Source organism: Nothobranchius furzeri, chromosome 12 (assembly GCF_043380555.1).
Source record: "Nothobranchius furzeri strain GRZ-AD chromosome 12, NfurGRZ-RIMD1, whole genome shotgun sequence".
Classification (NCBI taxonomy): Eukaryota; Metazoa; Chordata; class Actinopteri; order Cyprinodontiformes; family Nothobranchiidae; genus Nothobranchius; species Nothobranchius furzeri.
In genome coordinates this window covers 35,066,032-35,093,632 of record NC_091752.1, presented here as the reverse complement: position 1 = coordinate 35,093,632, position 27,601 = coordinate 35,066,032, and the positions used below count along the sequence as shown (strand labels likewise).

The following is a 27,601-nucleotide window of genomic DNA, read 5'->3' as shown; positions in this document are numbered from 1 at the left end:
ATGCTGTGAATGGAGGGAGGAGATGATCCAGCTGAGGGGCAGATCAGTCACTTTCCCCTCTTTCATTCACACAGCCTCCATTAATTATCGGAGTACTGCAGGCACCAGAGTCAGTTTTAAAATCACACCACCAATTAAAGTAAATTAGACTGAGTGAAATGTTTTTTTAAGCTTTTACATCCTACAAGATGCTGTAGCAGCCTGACTCAAAGCACTTTGGTGCACAACAGAGACCAAATCTCAAATACTTAATATCCCTTTGAATGCATGAAAGGCTGCGATGGTTATGGGAGCAATGCCAGGGCTGCAATCTGTCTCTGGGTGACTGCCAGCAAGAAATTTCCAAAAACCGACAATATCCTAAATCCTGTGCTCAGATGTGGAGCAGGCTTTGCAACACAGACACTAAGTAGTACTGCTGCCATGGAAACTGATGGGGCTCCCATTGACAAAACATCAAATATAGACCTGTCTATGTTTGTGTTCATATAAACACATTGCTCCAGCCCACTTTTTGTCAAGATGTGAACACACGCACACACACACACACACACACACACACACACACACATCAGATAAAGCTTGCAGGCCAATAATCTAAACAACAAGTGTGATCAGGTCTTTCTGTTATTAAATACACTATCAGTGCTAAAGGATGAGCAATAATTTGGCTTCAGCTTTGACTTCAGCTCAAATGTCTCATCAGTACTTACTCTGAAGAGTCGATGAAGTATATTCCAAGGGCTCCAATGCTGAGTGCAAAGACCAACACCACCTGAGGAAGAAAGATGAGACAAACATTAGTTTGTTGATTTCACGGATTGCTTTGCTGTATAGGAAAGAACTGCCTTCTGTACTGAAATAAACAGACTTTTGAACCATATTCTCATTTTTCCAGTTTCACCTGTATCTGTCACCATCATTGTTGATGGATCTCGGTTGTGTGCAGTGACACCAAAAAACATACCAGAGATCAGTAAAGAGCAATCACAAACATCCATTGTTGTTTTAAAACCACATGTTCAATGGGGCTGGGGGCATTAGGTTTGTTGTAATAACAGAACAATCCATGAAATCTATGCAGCTAAACTGTCTCCCTGCTCTGTGATCCTCCACAGACATTCACATGCATTCCTTTTAGTAACTCTGGGCAGAAAGAGGAGGGGAGGAGGTGGTGAATGACCTGGACTGGCTGCTATGATAGGATAACTGGGTCAGTTTAAGATGATGGTGCTTCTTATTTCTTCAGCTCATCGCTGCATGTTCACTAGTAACTGCTCAGCTTTTTAGCAGTTGTTCACTCCACAGTCACACTTCTCACATAGGCCTACTCTTTTCCCATCTCTCCAACGGTAGACGTAATAAATCAGGGAAAAGTTTCAGATGTATGTTAATTTCGGGGGGGGGTTTGCCCTAAAATCTCATGTATCCATATTAAAGATAAAACGTTGGGTCATCATTGGCAAATTTTGCTGCAAACTATTAACAATGCAGCCGGGTCGTTCATCGGCCACTATGCATTGAACGAATACAAAGGAGAATTCCCCTGAAAGTGGTCAAGTTCCCATCATCAATAAGGAAAGATCAAATTACCAGAGGGACAGTGGACGTCTTTTGTGAAAAAGCTGAATGAGGAACACAAGGGAGGAAGCATTGTGCATCAACACAATAGTCAGCTGTTGTAAATAGTGATTATGATGATAGTGGCGATAACTGTGATGTGACTGCTTGTGTTTGCAAGTGCACTTTACTGGTTTGGGTGGGTTGTTGCACGTTGGAATATTTCCACAAAAGAGTGGAAGAAGATGCAGATTTCTGCACTGATGTAGGAGAGGATACTTTGGATGTCTGCATCATACACTCTCATGCAATAAATAAATAAATAAATAAATATTATATATAATGGAACACTCATCATTTTCTCTTTTTATTTCTGTACCAGTTAGGCTCTTGTCTCCGTTTAGTGTTTTGATTTGTCGTGACGCAGTTTGTAATTTCCGGTTGCTGAAACAAAACTGTCTTGTAAGATTTGGATCTTTACCGTATTGAATAACCTGTTGAAATGCTGAGCTCAGGTTCTGCTGCTACTGCACCGCTCCCTGTCTTACCTTACCTTATTAGTCAAGGGTAAGGAATGCCTGTTCCTGAGTTTCTGTCTGTGACGGAGTCTCAGTTTCACATTTGTGTTCTTTTGCCCATCTTCCCCTTTACAGCACATTCCATAAGTACTTCTCATACATATGACAGGTTAGTCCCTCCACTGCCTGCCCCAACACACACATACACATACACATACACACACACACACACACACCAGCAACATTTCAACGATGGTTCATAAAATTTCAATAAAAACAAAAAATCATTAAAATCGCCTCTACCTCCAAATCAGATAAATAAAAGTCAAATCCAGCAACTCAGCAATTAGTACTTTGGAAACACGTTACAATAAGGGTCCCTTTATTAACATTACTGAGTGCATTATTAAGCATGAATAAACTATTAAATAAAGTATCAACATTTACTTAATATTAATGTTCATATTAAGTAATGCATTCCTAAGCAGGCACCACCCGGCCGTTTGTCCTAACCTTAAAGAGAATGGTTAGAAAAATGGGGAGGGGGCTGTACCAATGACGTGACATAGTACCAGCACCAGTCAATCGCAAATTTAAAATGCAGTAGCTGCTGTTCAACCCACAGGGGGCAGCACTAAGACGTTTTTAGACCTAGATTCTAGAATTAATCAAGTTTACATAAACATGTCAAAAATGCACAGAAACAGAAAGATTGCATTTGTAACGGCCCAGTTATACAGTTTATAAGCTAAAAAAAGTTATTTGGGGGTTTAGTTACTCTTTAAGGACACTTAATAGTTAACAATATCGAGAATGTAAATAAAGGGATCCCTTGTTTATTAACGCTTAATAATGCACTAAGTAATGTTAATGAAGAGACCCTCATTGTAAAGTGTTACCAGTACTTCTATGCACATTTTATTATTTATGTGGTGAGGTGGCAAAAGTGAGTCACATTTGTTTCCAACTGGAAAACGCTGGCATCGTGTCAGAGGAGCAGCATGTGACGGATGTGATGTCTGTGTTTCTCTTTAATAGCTGTGTAGGTTTTCATTGGTGTATCCTTTTCTATATTTAAGGCGCTAAGCTATCTGTCAAATGTTTTCCAAGGTGCACTTCTGCAGGCAACGCTGGAAGGCTGCAAGTGTGAACTGGGCTGTGACAAATGTGTGTACGCGTGTGTACGCGCGCGCGTGTGTGTGTGTGTGGGGGGGGGTTCGGGTTTCAGCTAAAGGTAGCAGCACATCTGACACCGCTTGAATTGTAAACACATAATAATTTACACATCTAAACACACAATGTTCTCTTTTTATTTGACAGTCTAAAGATCTTCATAAGCACATTGTGGCTTGCAAGTGGAAGTTGAAAACACAGCCAATAATGTCACACACCACTTCCTCTTCCAACAGGGATCCTGTCTAATGACTTCCTCTGTCCTCCAAGTGCGTCCTGTGACGAGGCGGAGTCTGTGAGACAGGTGATGTGAGCTGACAACATACAGGATGATCACTTCACATTAATGCCAACTAGCAAAGTCAAAAGAGCAGCGCCTCAAAATATGTTTTATCTGCTACAGGGGGCTTGCAGTTGTTGTTTTTTTTTTGAGAACAGGAAGCCTGCTTTCAGGTATTAACCTAATAAGAATTCACTTTTTCTTCAAGAACTTATTTTTTACTCTTTTTGAAAGGTTATTTAATTAAGAAAAGGTGTAAAATATTTTTGTGTTTATGCCATCTAGTTGTAGTATGTATGATAATGTTTGCCCTTTTTAAGCAATGGTAGAAAAGTGATAAAAGAACTGAACTAAAATCCCCAACATGTGTCAAACGGGTTCTCTTAAAGTTCACAACAAGCTTTAAATATTTATGCAAACTTTCATTTTGCACAATCACTTAGTGGAATTGATATGGTTCTTTTTGGCTGGGCATTTAATCTATCTGGGTTACAGGCATCAACTTTCAAGTTATTAAAACTGCTCTCATCACTTTCAGGGTTGATGCATTTTATCCACTGGTGTTGGCTCCAGCAGTCGTTCGGCAAGAGACAAGGTACAACCTAGACAAGTCCATCACAGACCACCATGTACAATCATAGACACGTTTACAATTATCAGTTAACCAGTCAACCCGGGCAACAAAAATCTAACTAGAAAGCTTTTTATAAAGTAATCTGACCACCAATGCCAAACCAGAACTATAGGATATGCCACAAAGTCTCTAAAACAGTATCCCTCACAGTTAAATAATCCTGATGGGTTTACTTTCAGACTCCACAGTTGTTAATGCCACTTTTCCCAGTAGTAAACAGTATGTAGAAAGGATCCTTGGCAGGCAGGTTGGTTGGTGAAATCAGGATTAGCTCTGTTCGTCACCTCTGCAGCTGAGGCTCTCTCTCTCGTTCAACTCCTACAGGTCGATACTGTGGTGCAGGTGAACACTGTGCTGTGGTTGCACAAAGAAGATGTCTATTATAAAGCACACAACGCCATTTTACTGTATTCAAATAAAATGAGGAGCTAATGACATTTACACTTTCATTCACAACTTCAAATTCACAGCAAATAGTACCGCAAAAGCTGCAGTTATGTAAATCAGCAATAGACGACTCATACTGGGATATTTGTGTTCATCAAGAAGTCAAATGAGATGATATCTTGCTAGAATGTTGATGGTTCCTAAAAACTGCATAAGGAAGAATCCAATCGCCCGTGGAGTGCCGGACAGACTCCAGCAGCGAACAACTGCATTAGCTCCAGGGTTATCTTTCACAACAACACCACAAAACACCATGGCATGAAAGAGAATGGGCGAAAGTGCAGGACTCTTACGAGTGGCGTGGTAATTATTGAAGTTTCTGTTAAACGTTGATGCTGCAAGGAACAATGGCATCTCCCTTCAGGGGGCTCAAGGCCGATTCACAGATGCATGTATGTGTCTGACATTCTGCCAGAGAAACACTCTGTATTCCAGTCACACGCTTTACAGCTCAACCCCAACTACAGATTCCTACTGCGTGACTAGAAAGATGCACAGGAGGAATAACAAACCAGACTAAAGCAGTTGGTTGGTGATGAACTTCCAAACTCACTCTGCATTTTAAAGATGAATATTAAGTCGTACACAGAAGATCTTTTTTAATGTTTGTCTTCATTTAAACTCAAAGAATATATAGACTCTATAATTTAAAGTAACCTCATAAAAAAGGCTCTCTAATACGTTTATCTAGTTTCTGTCAGAATCTACAACTATAAAGCTAAAGGTAAAAGACAAAACAATTTCCTCCTCATGAGCCCATTCTTTCTACTTTAATGCTGTACACATCAGCGATGCGTGAAACAAGACGCATTTAATCTGTCAACTGATTTTTCCTTTTAGAGGCTGTTTCTGTGTGTGTGTAAACCCATTTTTCAAGATACCGTGGATTTGATATCTGATTTGTTGTTTGGAGAGGAGAAGAACCATAAAATCCATGCAGCAATATAGTCCAGTCCCCGCTTCTCTTATCATATGGTCCGACACCCTCACAGCTTCTTTTGTGTTGCCATCCAAGGTCAAACGAATGCCATCTCTAAAGTAAAACCTCGACAAATAAAGGATTGATAGAAGGACACCTTCCCGTCCTTCTGCTACCCTCTTTATCGTTCATCTATAAATGGCCCATGCTGCACAGAATAAAGGTCTAGAATATAAAGTCAAACACTTTATCTTATCTTTGATACTGATGGTCTGGTGTGTTTTGTTGAACCGGCTTACAACAAAAATGCCCTTTAAACACATCTCTTGGATTTTTTGGTAAGCTCCTAAAACTTCGTTCCAAATATAACACTAAACCACACCTTTCAAATACAAGAATGTTGAACATTTTATGCAAAACTCACTTTTTGAAACCTTTTGTGCTGCCATGTGTGTCTCTGCTGCCTTTAAAATACGAAAAGGTTTCAGGAATTAGCTGCCTAAAACGAGTCAATCCTAAAAGAGTTAACACAGAGCCACCTCTTACTTGGAGGAGCAGCAGTTCTATTCAGAGCCCCAACAAGATTTCGGAGCTTCTCAGCTTAAAGCAGCCTCATTGAAGGATTGGGGGAGTCAGTTCATTTTCTTAAAGTGGCCTAATTCTGGAAAGTACTGAAACTGTCAAGAATAAAACAATAGAAATAGCTTCAACTGAGTAGGAATTTAATGCTACTCACTTTTTTGAGCACTGTTATACCTCTAAAAAAATCATGAAATATCTAATTTAAGCATAATAATACATTTGTTGTGTCTTCTCAACCCTCTGTGGGGGTTTCCCATGCTCCCCTGCTTTCTCCACCAGTCTCAAGCATGCATGTCAAGTTAATGGGTGATTCTGAAATGGCCTGAGGAGTGTGAGAACTCTGTGTCCAGTGTGTTTCTGTGTTGACTTTGAGATGGATAGCTGACCTGATCAGGGTGTTCCCTGCCTGTCGTCCAGTGACATATAGGATGCACCTCCCCCTTTAACCACGAAACAGGCATGGAAAACTCTTCAGTGCTAAATAAAAAGAAACTAATAACCTTGTCTTGGTAGATTTTGTGATTAACTAAGACTTTAAAGAGCAAGTTTTTTTTTTAAATCAACTTTTTATGCTGATAAACTACTGTATATAAATGGATAGTGTAGTCAATATTTTGGCACTTTAGTGCATCTTAGTTAAAATTTTAATATTCTGCCTAAAACTGTAACTGTTGCATTGTCTTCAGGTAAAAACTGCATTATATTTGAAATAAATCTGCCATCGCTATTAGCTAAGAGGTACCCTATGACATTAGCTGGTACCATATGAAGTCACAATGCCGCTGTGAGCCTGTGTATGTGTGTGCGTGCATTACGGGCTGCATGACTTAATTTTTTTTAAAGTCGACTGTCAAGTAATGAAAATCGAGCCAACTTTGACTAGTCGTTGATGACGTCATACACTTGAAGCAGGGGGGGAGGGGTCGGTTGGTTCACTGGAGTTTTTTTTGACAACTAAAATTGCGCCCACATTTTCAAAGTTAAACACATTTCTATTAACAACGGTAGTTTCTGCTTCAGCCCTCTCCCCCCTCCCCTGCACAGCGGCCGCAAACTCACTGATGCGCCTGCAGCCCCTCAGAGTTCCTGCTGCTCTAAACATTAAAATAATTATTTCATTTTCTGTTCCTCACTTCTGATTACCTTCAATGGTAATGAAGGTAATGTCTGTTTGTTGCAACCACCAGGTACAAAAACTAACTTGTTTTATCTGACTATTTTTCTGTCCTGTCTCTGTTTATTGTCTTCCTGGATCTCCTCTCAATCCTAAAGAGAAACTAGGCTACTACCTGGGTTCATATATATATATTCACCTTATGAGTTACCTTTGAACTGCAGTTCTAAAAGATCTACCGACCGCTAAAACAGCGGGGTGATCGCCGTCCGCACCGGTGAGGTGCGTCACCGGAGGACAAGGTGATGCGCCCCACTCCAGAGCAGCGAAACGCGTCAGGCACAAATAAGACAGAAAGCATAAAAGGAAATGAGCCGACATGAATGATCGCGTGTTAAATTTGTTTTTGAGGTGGCGACACCTGATTCGATAATGTTACTGTGGCGGTGCTCAGGACGCAGATGTCTGGAGCGCTTCAACAATCAGAACTTTGCATGCGCAAGCTGGTTAAGGTTAGGATGGGGGTGAGGGGAAGGTTAAATTGCAAGAGGGAAAAGGTCACAATTTGGTTAAATGTCCGTTTTATGGCGGGTGTCAGTACCGACGCTCTGGCACAGCGTGTCGCCTCCCGACGCGCAGGAGCTCGTCACCTGCTGTCTTTTCCGAGGACTGCATCTTGCCGGTCATTATCACATGACAGCGACTAGTCGATGACAGGCATAAAAAGTCACTATAGAGCAGTGAGGGCGACTAGTCGACTAGTTCAACCCCAAGCGTGCATGTGTGCGTGCATGTGTGTGTGTGTGTGTGTGTGTGTGTGTGTGTGTGTGTGTGTGTGTGTGCGTGCGTGCGTGCGTGCACGCGCGCGTGTGTGTCTGTGTGTATTTATTAGCGGAACCTCTGAATGGGAGTGGGGTTAAACTCTCGTAGAGGGTGGCTTGCTCTTTAAGAAAAATGAAACTAGTTTTAAACAACATTTGTCAAAGTGAGCTTAAATTGAGAAAGAAGCTAACTTTACATAGGCTAGGGTGTATTTTCATGCTAAGATCTAAATTTAAATTCAATCCATAATGGGACTAATGGTCAGGCTTAGTAATAACAATTAACTCTGATCAACACTCTTCAGAACTTTTGGAGAATATATTTCTGACTGTTTTACATATAAGGGACATACAAGTCATTTAATACATTGCTTGACCTCTTCGACACTATTGTAGCAAATCAATCTACATCTAACTTTAGTGTCCAGATTAGATATTAGGACTGGTACCTTCATCTGAGCCTGCCATATTGTGTCTTTCAGTGGGAGATCAACAGGTAGCAAGGCCTCTTTTTCCCTTTTTACTATTATTCATTCTAGTTAAATAGTTATATAAATACTGATTATTCTTAACATCAACCAATAAATAGCTCAGCTTAAAAAATTGATTTTATTTTTGCTATTTGATTTTCAGACTTAGTGAAATATTTTAAGACAAAAAATATACATTCTGATTGTTACGTAACATTGGGATATAATAAAACTGATTTCCTGCTGTAACAAGACTCATAAGTAATGTATTTGTGCCAAGAAGAAACATTTAAAATTTCATCAGACCACCTGAGTCAGTCCCAGGAAATCTGAGAAGGGATCAGACCAAATATTTGTTTAATCCAAAAAGTATCGGAAAGTCTTTTTTAAATTTGTTTGACCAGAAAGAACAAAACTGGAAGGTGCTGGAGCTGTGCATATCCTGATGCATGAAAATATGAACATGGTGTGAAATGTAACACTTTCACACTGCTGACTCTGTTTAAAATGAAATTTGGCAATGTCAACAGAGCAGGTGCAAACCAACAACTAGCCATAACAAGCAGAACTAATTTCTCCACAGCACATTTAGAAAGACCACTGTCTCATATTTTTTGAATGTGTATCTTTACCCATCCATCCATCCATCCATCCATTGTCTGAACCCGCTTTGTCCACGTAGGGTCGCTGGGGGGGGGGGGGGGGGGGGGGGGGGGGGCTGGTGCCTATTTCCAGAGGTTAATGGGCAGTCAGGCGGGGTACACCCTGGACAGAGAGCCAGTCCAACGCAGTGTGTATCTTTATATATTATTCAATCTGTTGTGATTTATTTTAATCTTATTTAGCCTAGCTTTCAAGTAATTTGTGATGTCTCAGTCATATAGAAAGGAAGCTTATACTGAAACCAATTTCCTTCTCAGCAAGATGAGTGGTTGTCAGCTTTTCTCCTTTTAAAAGCTAAAGGGGGTCGTAGTCACTATTTACAGTCTGTGAGCCTTTGAGGTTGCCAAGTTTGCGCCAAGCTATTGTAGCTGAGTCAATTAGTTACGGCACCGAACCGTACTTTGACCGTTGTTTTAGCTGTAATTAAGGATATAAATATTACAGATACCAAAAATGTCCGTGGTGGTTTAGCTCATCTAGTTAGACGTCGGACTCTCGTGCAGGAGACCTGGGTGTGATTCTGGGTGACAACACAGTTTTTTTAGAGTTTCTTTCTTAAATTAATGGTATCTTTTTTTACAGTAAGATGCCCAAATTTTTATTTGACTCGCCGAATGGCATTGAATTCACAGATAAAAAAGATGTGGGTTCAACTTTCGTTTTGGAACAATTTTTCAAGCAAGGGAAGGGAATGATCTGAGCATGCAGGAGGACGACCCATCATAAACCTTTGTCAGCTGTGCTGAAGAGAAAGGTGCAGAACCAAATTATTTAATTAATTAGCTGCACATTCTCCTGCCCTCTGTCCTCCGGGCCACACACACACACACACACACACACACACACACAAGGGACTGTCAGCTCTCAGAGCTCTGTGAAGCTGACCCCCGTCAGCTTCACAGAGCTTCGTCTCAGCTGTTATTTTCGTTAAGGAGTGTGCACGTACAGCATGCGCGCCTCGTGCACGAGCCTCCTATTGAAGCTGCCGTTAAGCGTTTGGCCAGAGGGGGCAATCGCGAGCATAAAAATTCAAAACTCCGTAAAGTCCCTTTATGAAATCTATTATTTTAACCAAGTGATTTGGGTTATGTTTTGTTATAATTAATTTGAACATTGACTCTAGAGAAGCTGCAACACTGCCAGGCTGGAGGCTGGGAAAGAGAGCGCCTCATGCACTAACGCTGCCTCCCTGTTGCTATGTGTGTTCTTTTAGAGCAATAAAGTGCAGATCCTGAGTCTGGTTGTCTTGAGTAGTTCTTCAAGGTACCTGACCGTACTGCAACCGCTACACTAACGCTACAGCACAAGCATTTGTGATTCAACAGAAGCAGGTAAAACGCTACAGTCATTTACAGAACTGGAGCCAATAAAAAGGAAATTATTTCTTGTAACCCTAAGAAACCCCGACATCTTTTTGTTTTACTCTAATATTGGGTGAAGCAGACTAGAGGCTAATGTTAAGCTAACAATGCTAACTGTAAATTACAAATTGTCAGCTCTAAAAATATCTCAGGCCACTTTTTCTATTACAAACAACTGTGTGAAGTGAATATTAAGTTAATTGTACACTTAATAATAAATAAAAAAGACCATTTGCTTTGCATTAACTTTTATTGGCTAAGATTAACACTGTTCATTAAGAACATTTAAAAATGTAGCCTGGACAAGCTTTGGTTTTAACTGATGAATCGACAGGGCTTATTTCAATAATGAAAGCCTTAACTTTCGGTTTTTTGCCATATAGTCAAAATACCCTAGACTGACAGGAGCAGCTAAATAATAATATTTTATGGTCAACATTATTTTAATGCAGAAATGTCACTCATATGTGAGATTTGGGAGTGAGTTCTGAAAAACAACAATTATTTAGTTTTGTTCACATTAGAATCAGAATTAGAATCACGTTTATTGTCATTGAACCAGCGTCCCGATACAACAAAATTTCATTTCAGCACAGCCAGACCAAAGTTTGGTGTCATCTGCATAAAAATGAACTTAAGCTGTACAGAGATTCTCCAAGTAATTATTGAAAATGGAGACAAAAACTGTTTCCAACATTGAGCCTTGAGGGTGTAACATCCAGCAATGGTCAGTTTTTAGGTACAGTTTGACCATTCAACATCTGGTCAAGAAGCAGACACGAGACTGCATGTGTTCTCTTTAAATTGACCTGCCTTCATCTTATCAGCTGGATCTCAGAGCCTCTCTGCAGCTCTGAACACATGATAACGAATTGTCAACAATGATGTTCTCTCCTCAATGTCCAAGCTTCCCTTATCGTCCTACAGGATTCTTCATGCCTCTGAATAAGGAACACTGGCAGCTCGGATCAGTTGCTAAATCAAAGAATGAATTCCAAAATTAAATATGAACTTCTACAACTTATAAGCTAGATAATAAACAAATACTTGTTTATTGCTACTTATAATAATTATAGTATAATGAAATGCTTTCATTAATCTGTGCTCAATGATTGAAGTTTGAAATGAATGTCGTCATATTATTATTACAGTGACTGAAATATGTTTCAGCATGTTTATATGACAAGATCACCATTTGCACTCACACAAGAACAAGAAGAAGAAGAAAGAAGAAGAAAATATATTTTCTATAGCGCCTCTCAAGATAAAAATCACGAGGCGCTTCACAAAAACAAAGAAAGAAGTTAAATGCGTGACACATAGATATTCCTTTACCCAGATCAGAGCATCCGGTATCAAAGAAGGTGTGTGTTTCTGAGACTTTTGGTAATATTCCTCAAACTTGTCAACCTCTGGTTGGCTACACAAATCATAACATGAGAACATTAAAACTGGAACACTCTGCTGATTCATCAGTTCTTGAGAAAAGCTTCAGACCGGCCATCTGAAGCAAAACCCACTTTAACCATCAAAGCTTTTGACACGTCAAAATCTTTTTGCACCTGCGAAGCTGATACAGCAAACAGTTCCTGCAGAACAGTCTGATATTGTTTAGACTCCTTAAGAGTCCACCAGACGCGCGGTTCCATCCATCTGTCATGACCCGAGACATCTCTGGACTGAAGAGTCGGTGCCACGGTATTCTACAGCCCTCCAGTGCCAGAGGTCATCCGACCTCTCTGACCTTTGGATCCACCACAAGGGTCTCCAGGAACGGGTGAAGTAGACACGCAGATAGCGATAATAATCAACTTCATAGCTTAGCGCAAACCAAATTCTTTTACATCCAGAACTCAGCTCTCCTAGATACGGAAGTTCGGATAACATCACATTCACACAAAGGTTCACACATCACATCTAGTTCCATCCATCACAGTAAATGTTAGTTAACTTGTCATGTTTTAATTGTTGGTAAAATAAATTCTTACTTGTATAAACCTGACTCTTTTTTGAAGTAAAACGAAGTGTGTACAATCCCTGAATAAATAAAGAATCCTAGAATGTTCTAATTAAACACAGTAAAGACCAAGCAGGGTTGATATTCTATATTTAGATAGAGTATCACAGCTCATTGGTCATAAGTAGAGGTAATATATATTTATATATAGTGAGCTCTTAAAGCACTCTATTTCCCAAACCCTACAGGGGACACCATTTATTATCTTTAGAAAACTGGACTTTTAACCACATGCAATGACACATTACGTTTCCCTTTTAAATGTTAGCTTACAGATTGTGTTTGGAATATACAAATACAATTTAAGATGAATGTGGATAGCTTCTGATTTAAGAATACTATTTATCCCAATTTTGACCTTTAAAATGCAATAATGTGGAGCTATGGACTGATAAATCATTTTTATCAGCACATGCTCTAGCTGCGACCATCCTATTGGCCAAATAATATAAATAATAATGATTGTATGGGAAATAAAACCTTTAAGGAAAACAACACACTCAAGCTTAAGGTGTAAATTTATCTCCTTAACTGTAAATAAACCAACACATGTCCACCAGGTGATTTTTTTTTCATATATCTCTGATAAGTGAGGTAATCACGTAAATCAACATTCAGTGTTGCGACACTATAGCAATGCTTTCGTTTAACCTTTGTGGCCTTTATCTGATGGTGCCCACATACTGTTTCACCTAGGTAACAGAGATGGTGATTGGCAGGGGAGACGGCGGGAAGGGGGTCGTTGTGAAGAAAAGCCTCTCGGGTCTGATGGAATAGCAGCTCCTAAAATGAGCTCCTGTCAGTGGGAGATGAAGAAGAGGCCTGTGGGGATCTGTAATACACACAGGACAACCTATCTGGAAAAATCTCCTCTAAATGCGCCTCTGCTGCTTCAGTAATTTAGAAACAAATATTCTCTAGTAATTGTGCACTACGAAAAGTGTGTATCCAAAAATTAAACATTAACAAGGAGCCCACATTTGATCCATGAATGCTAGAATAGGATGGCTATTCTTTCCCTGCAGCATCATTTGTCTAAAGGCAGCCTTTAAGAAACTAAGAGCGTGACAATGACCTTCAGGAAAAGGACAGAGAGGGAAAAGAGAGGGAGAGTGGAGATGAAAAAAATGAAAGTGATTTTGGCAGGAGATGGAAGGATGTGAGAATATTAGAAACAGCTCCTTGCCTCCAGTGGGACACGAGCATTAAAAGGTGGGAGAAAACAGCTTGTGGCAGCGATAGAATGAGAAAGTGTGCAGCTGAGGAGGAAGAAGGGAGGAGGGATGGGATGGGGTATATTAGAGTATGTCCTCTAAGGCACAGCATGAATTTAAATGCCACTGCATGTTCATGTCTGCACACACATCTTCACCTCTCTGTGTGTGAGTCTTCAACGTCACCATATGTTCAACCTTTGTGTGTGTTTTTGTTCCTGAGACGGAAGGGAGGACCTCCAAGACAGAATGAGAGGGAGCGTGCGTGCGTGCGTGCGTGCGTGTGTGTGTGTGTGTGTGTGTGTGTGTGTGTGTGTGTGGGAGAGAGAGAGAGACCAGCCTGCCAAGAGCTGCTGACAACGTTTGAGGGGAAAATTTTCAACTATCATATTTATTCTCCACTTGACATCCACTACATGAGCTTATAGATGGCTTCTTCTGGAAAAACTGGTACAGCAGCAGAATATCAAACGGGACGTTGTGCTGCAGAAACCTGCTTCCACAGCACCAAATCACCTTTATGTCCGCTTTGCATATGCATGGTAGCTGGAGGGGAACATTGTTTTATTCTAAATTAAACTCTTTGTTGCTGCAGTGCTAACTTTGATTCTACATTAATTAATTAATAGCTAGTTAATTAGTATTAAGAAGATTGTAGGTTCAATTTTCCTTCTGTAAATGTCTTTGCAAATTTTGGGACAATCACAAGAAATCCATACAACAATGGAAAGTGCCCTGTTTTTTTAAAAACGGCTTCAAGTCCAGAGTCCCAAAAAGGAGGATTTTTCTAACTGTGGCACAAAAAACAAGTATAAACAGAATAATGTTCATTAATATGTTGAATATTTAGTGATTTTACTCATATATGTCTCTCCTATAAAGTTATTCCCTTTTCCTACAGTGTGAGGTGGGGAGGTCTGTTGCAAGCATTGAGCAATAACATGTTGATTTCTAAACTCACAATTTCTAACTATGTCTGGGATTTGGGTGAGGAGATTCCAGCCATACATGTTGTCATGTGACCTGAAAACTTTAGACCCATCAGTAAACTTTAGAAGTGAGCCAGCATTAGCCTCACTTTCAGCTCATTCTTCCACATGAAAGAGGAGGAGCAGACAAAAACGAAGATTTGCAGTTAGATATTTACGTCATTATAGGTTAATTAAAAGGGAGTTGACGTGAGGCAGCTAAATATTTTTGTTTAATCAATTGTAAAAAGATGTTTGAGCATCCACATTATTGAATGTGCTTTTGAACTTGCTCTATTTTAGTTTAAACTGGAACTAGGCAGCTTTGGCTTGCACCCCCTATTGTACCTTAATCTAACAGATGAAATGTCTCCCAGCCTTCCTTAGTGTCTACAGGAGTGATGCATCACTAAGTTAAACAAATCAGCTGTCTTCGTGATCTAAAACATGCAGGAAATGTGCTGGAAGCAGACTGCAGCATCAGGTATGTCAGCTCTTTTTTTTTTCTTTTCAATTCAGGTTATTTATTGGATTTAACATTGTCAAAGTGCCATGTTTGTTTGTAAATTTACTAAATAAAGTTAAAACATTAAAAAAATGGGTCATGTTTGCGCATACTGGCTCAAGATAATTTAAAAATATGAAAAAGTTGCAAAGTGTCACTTTAAATTAGTCAATTTTCATTAAATGTTGGATAGAATCCATATGTGATGTCATCTAAAAAGGGATTTGATCAAACCATAACACACAGACCTCACTGTAAGAGAGAACCAGTGTTTACACAGTAAATAAAAGAGTTGTGATGAGTATTATGATATTCATCATAGATTTTTAACCTCAGCATTGTTAAACTTGTAACTGAGTCATGTTGTAAATAGTGACCAACTTGACAGTTACATAACTGTCATCATTTCCCATCTGAATAACACTCTGAAATGAGGTGGCCGGGCTGCTTGTTGTGTGAACACTAAAGGTTTTCTTTAAGTGTCATATTCTACTCTACAGACTATATAATACATCATGCAGGTCACAGGCAGCAGTTACCGCCAAACAATCCCATTATATACCGTAAATTATAGCATAAATCATTTCTGCCAAAGTTAATAATATCAAAACTTTATCACAATGATGCTTTTTCTGCTTCCATTTTTGCAGGGGAACTACCCTGTGTGATGCATTTTACACGTTTCTGCAGAAGTGCTTATTCATTACCAAAAAGAAAAAAATTATATTATTTTGCTACCACGGGAGTACAGACGCTTTCCTAAACATAGAATTATTTATATTAATGCTGCTTTCCTTTCAATTAAACCAGATATCTCCACTAACATTTGGATGATCAAACATCATAGTGGTCCTAATCCTGTCTTTTTCTGACCACCTTTCTGTGACACCAAAACCTCCCCCTGCAGAGAGATGGTGTCGTCTGAGGAGATGCAGCGGTGACATGATCTTTATCTAATTAAATCAAGGTTTCGTTTAATTTCCTGAAGGTTAATGAGGAGCTCATCATCCGTGTCAAAACCCACTTTCTCTAGCTAACAGTCAGGCAGGTTCAGAGATGGTGGAATGAAGCAAGATGAGAGATCAAACTGAAACAGATGGACAGAAAAGCTGCAAGAGTGTCCCGTGACCTTCGTCACCACCCTCGCCTTATTCTGTTTTTAATTCCGCCTTTCCCGGGATCCATTGATTTCCATCTTTCCTATTCATTTTCTCTCTCCCTTTCCTTACATTTCTTTCCTCTTTTCTCATTTTAAACATATTTTTAATCATTTTTTAAACCTTTTTATACTTTAACATTTTTGTTTTGTTTTTGTGAAGCACCTCGTGGTTTTTATCTTGAGAGACGCTGTATGAAAGATCGTTTCTTTCTTTCTTTTCCCTGTTTGTTGACAAGCTCTGCAGAAAGAATTGTGGTTGATTCTGGCCCTGTTTTCTTTGTCACATCCGATCGGGTGCCGTGCACAGCTGTCCAGCTGTGTAACAGACATCCGTGTGAATACCTGGAGCTTGTCATGAATGACCTTAACACGTTACTGATACCTTCAACCGTAAACAGGAGTGAACGTGTCTGGTAGCACGCTTTCATCAAGCAAGCCCACAGCCCACAGGAAGGAAAAGAAAATTAAAAACGAACAGGTTTTATATTCAATTATACTTCTACTTACAGGCCCGTCTGTGTACTGTAGCGGGTTTCAGATATGGTGGTGGGAGGAGAACAAAAGGGTCATTTGCTGATGGTTTATATTCCTCTGGTGGGGAATATTTTATTAACTCCACATAAGCCATAAATTGTTTCATTCACTAGATAAGCAAAAGTTGTGCTATGAAAAGACTTACCCAAAAGAAGAGGGATTTCTTTAGGGTCCAAGTGAAATATACTTGAACTAATCTGTCATTAATTTCTTTCATATTAACCCATTTGTGCCTGAATTTTTTCCAGAGTTGTAACGTATAAAACTTTTATACACACAGGCTTTGAATACCTGTGAATTTATTTAGTGAGGAAGAGTATTCTCATTGTATTCCATTGTACATCCTTCCACAATTTTAAATCAGCAAATTAGGAGCAATTCTGCAGACAGTGTTTTCCTTTAGTTAGTGATACGCTTTGTGTCCACTGGCAACTTTTGTTGCCACTCACAGAAATAAGCCCACAAAGAAAAATATATTTATCCTACGTACAATTTTTGGGGTGAAGGTTACGCTAGCTAGACACTTGAATGATTAAATAATTATAAATATGTTTAGGGGGGAAAAATCATGAGAAATTTATAAAAATGACCTTTCTAGGAAAATTTTCACCTGCCATGTGAAGGAGCAGGAAGCAGATGATGTCATGCAATAGGAAGCACTTGGACACAATTGTTTTAAATTAAAACCTTTGTCTACGTTGTCTACTACCATATAAATGGAAAAAGTTGCGCTAGTACCGTAGTGATTTTTTATTCTGAGTCAAAAATGACAGTGATACACTATGGCAACAATTGTTGGCAGAGGGGGCCCAATGAATTCCCAAGTTCTGAAAGGCACTGACCTGCTTATAAATACAGCTAAACAACCACATAGATACAATTTTTATTAAATCAAGAGATTTTAATGGCCACAAAAACATTAGTAGGATGTATAACACAGGTTTTAAAGGTTCCATTATATCATGCTATTTTAACAGATATGAAAAAATATTACTATTGGCCCTATTGAGCTGTAACTTATCTTAAATATGAGTTATTTTCACCAGCTTGACTTTATACCCAGAAATAAAAAACTTCATTTCAGTGCAACTTTGCCCATGTCTCCTTCAACAAACTGTGCCTACAACAGCAATGTGGTTATTGGCTATGGTAGAACGTTGGTAAAGGTGCCTTCCTGAAAGTTCAGTTCTGCTGGCGTGGGTTTGAATCTCGGTGGTGTCAGCAGTAATTTATTTAGCCAGCTGATGCAGATTTCATGTTTCGTATTTTAGCTTTATTGATTATTTTCTGCTAAATATTTTGTGTCTCTAAACATCTTTGAATTTGATCATTTCCATACAGCATTTTACTAGATTTACTCGGCACACCTAACATGGACACACACTGGCTAAATAAAACAAAAAAGTAACAGATTAGTCCTTACTTTTAAACAGTTTACCAATAAAGGGTTGAAACAATCATACTGGCAAGTGCAGCTAAAAAAGTAGAAAAAAAGTTACTTGTGAGACCAGGATGTGAACCTGAACAGAACCACATGCCAGCTCATCACACTTACCACTAGACTGCTAATTCTGTGAGAGCATTTAGTCACTAATGGGCTCGACACACGGGAGGCGACATCGCCTCTCCTCCATTCATTTTCAATGAGACATGCGCGACAAAGCGATAATCGCGGGTCTCCCTCCTACCAAGCGAAAAAAGTGCGTGTGAAATTTTGCGCTCGTGCACGGACGACCCAGCGACGCGATCCCAGAAAGTTGAAACATTTTCAACTTTTCATCGCTGTCGCTCGGACGAGGACCAATCAACGGAGGTTTCATTCACTGACCAATGAGCGGACAGGATGCTCCGTACATCTCCGAGCAAACATGGAGGAGAAGTTGATTATTATTATGTTTTATATAGTAAAATCAGAAGTAAGATTACACATAACTCTAGCAGCACCATGTGAAACATCATATCTACCACTTTATTAACTCTGAACCGCTTAAATAACCTTAATTCCCTCCAACCTGACACAGCCAAACAAAACAACAGAAGTTTCAATTTCGCCATGGAACAGAACGCGTAGACGGCTTTGCCGCTGGCCGCTGCCGCGGGTCGCCTCCCGTGTGTCAGCTAATAAAAGCGACGGCGACGAATTTTGCTGATCGCGGTCGATTGTCGCCTCCCGTGTGTCGAGCCCATTACACTACATAACCTGAGCTGGCCAGGGAAGACATGTTTCAGACCAGAGGCTAGCTTCCAGGAGAGGAGCAGGACCAGAAGTTAGGTGCAGGAAGATAGAGGGTGTTTCTCAATGTCAAGGCACCCTTGCAAGGCCAGGCACCTTGCTTACAAGGACACTGTCCCTCTTAGTTCAAAGAAAAGGGTTAAATGGAACAGATTTACATCACAGGGCTGCCAACTCTCACGCAATGAGAGTGAGACACTCGCATTTGACCCTCTGTACATGCTCTCACGCCACACCTCCAATATTTCATGCTGATTATTCAAGACCTCTCCCCCCTCCTCCACTCTGATGGTTAGTGAACATGGTGAAACAGTCTGCGCACCCCCCTCACGCATTTAAATGTTCAAAAGTTGGCAGCCCTGCATCACGTGACCGCGGCGATCACGGTGCGTGACATGTGAAGTAACGTTGTAGTTTATACGTACAAGTTTAAATAAAAATGTATAATGAGCCATTTACTTTTCAAACTGTGTATAAATTGGTTAAATTAAATATGTGAGTGAGTTACTATATGCTAGCCACCGAAGCTGCAATTAGTCAGTAACTAACCAACCATAGATAACTGCTTTGAATATAAAACAATATTTAGATACTAGCCCAATAGCTACAATTAGTTGACTTAAACTGGAAATTTGCCCTGAAAGTAGCTGCCGGCTTCTGATTCGCCATCGTTTTGAAAATACCGCGCTGTATTCTAGAAAATTTTTGACCAAGGCCAAGCTACAAGACACCTCCCGCGTATCCTTGCTCAACTAGCTAAACGGCTAACAAACGGAGAACAGATGCCTTGGCGGTTCCTAATGACGTGTCTCCTTGGGAACCGGAGCAAGACCAAGACGTCAAGGTAAGGTTTCTTGACATTGAGAAACACCCAGATTAACGTACAACTTATACATTAGGCCTTTTTAGAAATTACAATTCAAAATTTGCATTTAAAACAAGAGTATGCATAAATGTAGCCAAAAACAGGTTTGGGGGTATTTTTCATGACGAAACAACATTACATGCTCAAGCTCCACAAATAGCATTTTCCATGATATGGCCCCTTTACAATTTCTTTAAGGGTTCATCTGAATTACATCAGTGTAAGTTATGATCACAAAATAGAAACCTGGAATTGATCACTGTAAAACCTGATTAGTTATGCTTACTTGAAAAGAAACATAGAAACCAATCATACTAAAAATAAAAAGTACATGGGACTAGGTAATTAACTACTAACCCTGCAAACAATGTTGCATGGACGTGCAGATCATGTCTATATTAAGTCTGTCGGTCCAGACCACGTCTGTAGGATGTCCAAACTCTTTGCACAGTGGGTATACTTCCCAATTAAAATGCACTATATACATGTTATTTTAACTAAAACAGTACTTGGGAATTTGCTTACTGAGCTTGTATTTCTGAGTTGTAAATACTCAAACAGTAGTAGATTGTAAATGGCTTGTATTTTTTATAGCGCCTTCTAGAGTTTTGGAAGCCCCCAAGGCACATTAAAACACAATCAGTCATTCACACACACATTCACACCTTGGTGGTGATGAGCTACATTGTAGCCACAGCTGCAATTGACTGAGCAGGGCTCAAACCTGCAACCTTCCAATTACAGGGCAAACACCTAACTTCTGTGCCACCGTCGCCCATCTGTAACCAAGTTTAAATACTTTGCACTAGATTTTCTTAGCAATAGTAACTTGTATTGATGTGTGTTTTACTTTGTATGCATTAGTGACTCTAATACATAATTACTTAGTCCCATGTACTTATTATTTTAGATGTCTATGGTCTGGTCAGATGGGGCAAATTACATAAATGCAAATTCATGTGAGGAAGTTGAGAGCCCCTCTAAAATTTTTGGGACATTTTGGATACTTCCTTCCAGAAGCAGGTTAACTTTACAACCACATAAAGAAATGTTAAAGTGTACAGCCAATATCTAAACAAACGTTTTGCATCTGTTTCTGTTGCTAAAGTTAGTTTTATTTAATTTAAAGTTTAGCTTAACGACTAAAGTCGTCATGGCATTTTTTAAGGGGCAGGTGTGGGAACAAGCACTGCGAGAGTAAACATCACAGCTCTAAAGCTGATTTTCACCCGTGTGTGTTACATGTCACATGATCGGGAAGCAGAAAACCCATGAATTAGGTGATTGTTTTGGGACGCTGCTGTTAACTGATAACCGGAAAAGCTTCTGCTGCTCACACGCCTACAACAAATTGCGAAAGAACGGAAAAAAGCTAGAAACAAGCTGATTCTTCCTGATATAAGAAGTGAGTCTACTCTTTATTTTGCTAGTTTTGGTGCTTACATGATCATAGACCACAATGTTCTGTGGCTCTTCAAAAAACAGTAAAAACGCTGAAAAACACTTGCAGTCAGGGGCTTTTTGCTCAGATAACAGCTGAGTGAAGAATATCTTGCTGCTGAGTTTGTAATTTTTGGAGAAAGTCACTAGCTCGCCTCATTACCTGCTGAAAAGAGTTCACAAACTTTATATTAGTTAGGAATTATAACAGCAAGACTAAAAGAAATAAAATAGTTTATACAGTACCCCATTATTATGCATATTGATTCAAAAACACCCCAAAGTTTTTGAAATACATCTTGTACAATTACATTTAAAGCAATATTTTGCAACTTTTTCCTATTTTTTAATCTTTTTCTTGAGCCAGTGTGTGCTAAAATGACCCTTTACAGGGCAAATGAAATATCACTCCGACCCTCGCTGCCCCCTGTGGCCAGAATACTGCATTTGCAACTTCCGACTGGAAAAAAGATGAACGCATTGGGAGGAGATAGGTTTTGCTTTTGGTTTGACCACAGAGAAATAATAACAGATGCTAGGGGGTGCTAAAAGCAAGCTAAACGGTGCCTTTAACCACTGGAGTTGGTGTAAAAAGTCAGCCTAAAAGTTTTATAGCAGAATGCATTTTAAATGTGTTTACATTTTTAGCTAAATCTCTCATCAATGCATTCCATCCAAGCTTTTTCTTATAGTAATGTACAATTTCACTCAACTAATCCACTGAAAATATTTCCAAAAAGGGATAGAACAAAATTCACCCAGAGAGAAACCAAAACAGAGACGGACGGAGGGCACGGAGCTCAATCCGGCAAGGAAGAGATGTGAGATGTTGCCACGGTAATATACCACTTGTGGGAATAACTGGGAGTGCATCGAGCCAGGAGAACACACACAACTGCAGCAGAGCAATAAAACAGGGTAACAGAAATTGAGGCAATATTCAGTCTTCAGAGGACAGGACAGCCAGGCCTTTTGGTGATTTTTGTCAAAGAAAGAATTCTGCCTTTAATACATTATCCAAGTAGCTTCATGATGGAGTTCTGTGCTCTCTAGTCAGTGTATCGAGAACAACACTAAACTGATTAAAATAAATATAGAAAGTATGAAAATAATGAGCCTTTTTCAAAAGTTGTGTGAGGGTATCAACGTGTGACCACAAATAATGGGTTTATAAAAAGCATGTTATATTATGATGTCAAGACAACAAGGAATTTTTTATCAATTAGAGTTGAGTTTTAGCAAAAGTGATTTGAGCAGTGGCGGCTTGTCCATAGGGGGCGCTAGGGTGCTGTCCCACCAGTCTCACAGGAAGAGGAAGAAGATAGGAATCACAATGTATAAAAAAAACATGAAAATTTAACTAAAGGATCTATACATCACACAGACAATTAGTGCTGTGGTTAAAATGTTCTCTCACACTTTTATCATTGTCTTGTGACGTATTTCCTGTTCAGCAATCTTTACCATAGACATACGCTATAACTGGGCGAGTGTCAGCTCAGCTCAGGATGTTCACCTGGAACCGAAAGCTCTCTACTGTTGTATTTTATTTTTTTGTAGCTCAGCGTTCTTTGTTTGTTGTAGAGCAGCTGAGTACACCTTGTGGAGTTTATTTTGTTATGAAGAACCAGAAAATGATGAAATGTGGCATTGGAGATTTGTAAACACTCTCCAGCAGGTAAAACTGAGGAACTGAGAGGATTTTTTTTACTATAACAGATTATTAAGATCATAAACCTGCAAAGGTAAGACAGAATGTATGCTTCTGACTTCATGAAATTAGATTTGTTTGCTTTGCTGCTGCGTTGCTCTGTGAGTTTTGCAGGTAGAGTAATGGTACTTATATTGCTGTAAAGAGGAGAGTCTGGCATTTAATTAAATTTATTTTTTTTTTTTTTTTTGCCTTTTCATTTAGCCACTTGTCATTGGGTGTTGTTGAGGTAGAAAACTTGGATTCTATCGTTTAGATAATCCACCTTCCTGTGAAGAACGTGTGCAGTTTGCACATGTTGGTGAATATTAAAGAGACAATGTGTAGTTTTGACCATTAATATCTGGGAGCATCCTTCGATATATTGTTGAAAAATATTGGAGGCTTCGTAACATATAAACATAAAAATTTGGTATAAAATACATGGGAGCAGGTCTAAGTCTTTGTGCAACGCCATATTAGATGCCATGTTTCCTTCTACAGGAGCCCATGAGGACAGAATGCATTTACTGATTTGCAACAAACAATTACAAAACGTTCACCATTCATGAACGTCGTTGTTTTACACATTTACCTCTTCACTCGTTGCCAGTGATGAAAGAGAGTTAGATGTGCTTGTTGTTGTGCTGAAGTTTTTTTTTTTTTACCCTAATGGGCATCCGTTGGTAAGGTCTGACTCCAACACAAAATACTGCTTGCTTGCAATGATTTAGGTATTTACTGCCCCCTATCGCCAGGAAAAATACACACTGTCACTTTAAGCATGTTTTTGAAACAACTTTGTTGCTGGAAGTACTCACGGACCTGGTAACGGGGTGATGCATAAGAATGATAATTTGGCATCTCCTAGTGGTGATATGTGGATAGTGCATCTAAAGATAGATGGCAAACATGCGTCCCACCCCAAAAACGTTCACCAGCCATCATGGATTTGAGAATGCCATCAGAGATAAATATTCTATATATTCGATGCAGACTTGCAGTAAAACCCAACTGTGTTCTTGTACAGAAGCGGAAAAGATGGGCGTCAGGCTGCACTGCCTCTGGTCTTTCTTTGATTCATCAAGGCTTTGAAGTCAATGCTGATGTAATTTAGGGCCAGAGGCAGAGACAGACCTACAAACCATTTAATTAGCACCTTGCCATTGCTCTTAATAGGAGAGTGAGAGAGTAACAAAGCCAAAAATTATCTGACTAACTCACATGCATGACTAGATGTTGTTGAAAAGCCTAAAGGAAGTGCCTAAAAACAATTAGCATCCAAGAAAAAAGGAACATTATTAAGTAAATTCACATGTATTTACTGTGTACATACACACACACACGTGTCACTTTCTCCAACCCTATCATAAAAGAATCTTCCTCCCTCCCCCTTTTCTTTCCTGATCCTCTTACATCACCTGGGATCATCCCATAATGATATCATGGAAACTGTGAGCAGTAAGTGACAGGTTGGTGGAGTTTATGCATTTTAGGGACACACTGTGGCCGTCCCATCCCAGGAAACATAGTCGCAGTGGGGGTAAACGGATCTGAAGCAAGGCTTAGCAGATGGTCCCTACTGAGCTGACTCCTCCGATAAGCAATTAGAGGAGCAAACACAACACAAATGACAACAGCATGTTCAGGACAAACCTGAGAACATACCTCTAACAAGGGCCGTCTCCAAATCTGTAGGATCCTCAAAATAAATAAATAAGTTTTCACAGCCCACAACTTATGCCACCTATGAAGGCTGCTCTCATTCACTTTTTAAGACGCACAGCAGAGCAAAGACGACTGTTCCCACTGAAATAAAATGTCACATGACAATTGCTTTTTATTGCCCGTTGGGTCAGTGTTTGTAGGAGTGGAACCATATCATCCATCTTCTACCACGGATGTTGCAGCAATAATAACCTGTCCCCCACCCTTATAAAACAGAGGTCGGGCTGCAGTAAAGCCACATCTCCACTGATCCCTCCACTCCCACACTCGCTCTATCTGTGTGACTCAGACCTGCTGATATATAGGTGATGAGACAGGCTGAGGAGGAGGCAGCGCTTGCTTTGCAGAGCAATCGACTTGCACCACATAAAGTGTGCACTGAGACAAAGTTGAATGTTAATAACGTGATGCCTCATTAATCCCTTCAGGAAAATATCCTCTTGATCCTTACTCAGCTGCAGGCAGGTAGCGGCACCACCAGAGATGTCTCAAGGTCATTTTGCCATCATTCATTGTTAGAAGGTCAGATTTTTATTTAAATTAAGAATTCACATTCGATTTTTGACAGCGCTTCCATCCCTTTGCTCTCTATGACACATTCACTTGTGCAAAAGGATTGTGTGACAAATGTTATCATCTGCATCATTTCTTTAGAAGGCTGCTTGATGTAGCCCTGGATCAATGTCTATTTAAATGGACACACACACACACATCAGGCAGAAAAGATATTGAGAAAAAAACATCAAGAGCAGCTGTACCCAAATGAGACTTACAAAAATATCCTGTTTTTTTGTTTTTCTGAAAATGGCTGCAGACATTATTTACTACCAAAACACCAATAAGACCCTCTTTTTACCTTAATTCGATTTTATCTGTAAGTTCAAAGCTGCTGTGTGCACCAGGACACTGCAAAGCAGCCAGAATGAAAGGAAGCTCTTTCAACCCATAGGTGGAACATTGTTAGTTGTGCTGGTTTAAGCATCTTGCAAGGATGCCTGCTGGTCACCTCCCCATGGAGTCTTTCTGGGAGGATCTTCAGGGGCAGACACAGAAGTAGCTGGATTGATTATTTATCCCCTCTGGTGAACATCCTGAGATTCTCTAAAGAGAGCTGGTGGAGAGAAGGGTGTCTGGGTTTCCCTCATGGACTTGCTCTCCAATAAGACCTTAAGGCTCATTTCCACAGACTTTTTTGGCATGGGACTTTTTGGCCCCTTTCTGTTGTAGATTCAGAAATTTCTGGAGCGGTATGGTTAGGGCGGAGCAACAACACAGTTCACTGATTGGGGGACAAAAATACATTGCTACATACAACAAGCAAAACAAACCTTGGAGTTCCATTGTTTGTACTTTCATTACATGTACACAAATGTGAGAAAATGCCAGCAAGTAGCAACAAGTTTCTGTCATCTTCAGTAAGGAATGCAAGTTTTTTTCCCAGTGGATGGCCGCCAAAGGATTCAAGTAGACCTCAGCATGGTGTTGGGCCAAGCTGAAGACATTAAAGGCCAATATAGAAAAGTTAAGGACGGAAACAACCGGAGTGGAATATTTTTTTTCGGAGATGGAAGAAATACACGGAGGTGCTGCAACATTCTGGAAGCTACTCTGGAAGTACGGTATGGTACGGTACAATACGGTACTGTACGGAAAAATACGGTACGATATGGTATGGTAGGGTACAATACAGAACTGTATGGTACAATACGATATATGGTATGGTACGGTACAATACGGTACAGTACGGTACAATACGGCACGGTATAGTATGGTACAATACGGTACGGTACAATCTAAACTGACAAAATTGAAAAAATTTCCGGCTGCTATCACATGCAGCCATGTCAAACCAGGAAACACAATGTAGTTAATCAAAGAGAAAAGTTATACGTTGTTCCTAAAACATAATTTAACAACTGTTTCATCTTCCATTGTCTCAAACTAAAATAAAACAGTGTGTCACCATCGCCGCTAAACATTCCATGAAGCTGCTTTATCTGTGGCTTTCCTGGGAATGTCTGAAATTTCTGCTGAAAGAGCATGGATTCATGTGTGACGGCAATCTGAAATGACTGCAGTTCTTTCAGCCAACACAAGTGCAGGCTGTCACTGGTGGATGTCTGCACAAGGACTTTAAAATGAAAAAACCTCCTTGGAAACGGAATGCGTTTAAAGTGTTCAGCTGTCAGCAGGCAAAGTACTGTGTGGTGTTGGTTCATTTTTTTCAAGGCTGGTATTTCAGCAAGCCGCTGTAGCGAGCAGGACATGTTTTCAAACTAAATGGAGAGTGTATTTTTTTTGTCTTGATCAGATGTGAGTTAGGTTTGACCTCTACTTGTTGATGTGTCAAAAAGTAAAAAAAAATAATGTTTAACAGGAGGATTTAGCTCAAAGACATTCTGATCACCAGTCAATGTCCCTTATTTCAGCAAGCTTTACGAAATGTGTGATGCAGAGAAAGATGCTGATGGATGTGGGTGGATTGATATGGTTCTGAAGGTTCTGATCCATTAGCTGTGCGTCACGCTGAAAGTACAGAGTCACAGGCAGCCATGACAAAGGTCAGATGGGGAGAGGTGACAGGAAGCTTTAAATGACAAATGCGAGAATGTTTGAGTCCTCTATCGCCAGGGACGGACCCTAAGATTTTTCTGAGCATGGGTCAATCAAGGGGCCACATTATTTATAGAGGGATCAAGTATCAGT

General features: G+C 39.8%; 1 protein-coding gene across 25 annotated transcripts in view; it reads right to left on the bottom strand.

The window, feature by feature from the left end:
• kcnma1a (potassium large conductance calcium-activated channel, subfamily M, alpha member 1a) overlaps positions 1 to 27,601 on the bottom strand; it is a 209,374-nt gene that overhangs the window by 126,088 nt on the left and 55,685 nt on the right. For all 25 annotated transcript variants that reach the window (XM_015944934.3, XM_054750364.2, XM_054750361.2 and 22 more), the window contains exon 3: positions 714 to 775. In XM_015944934.3, coding sequence (XP_015800420.3) covers positions 714 to 775 — 62 coding nt within the window. The remainder of the gene's footprint in view (positions 1 to 713; positions 776 to 27,601) is intronic.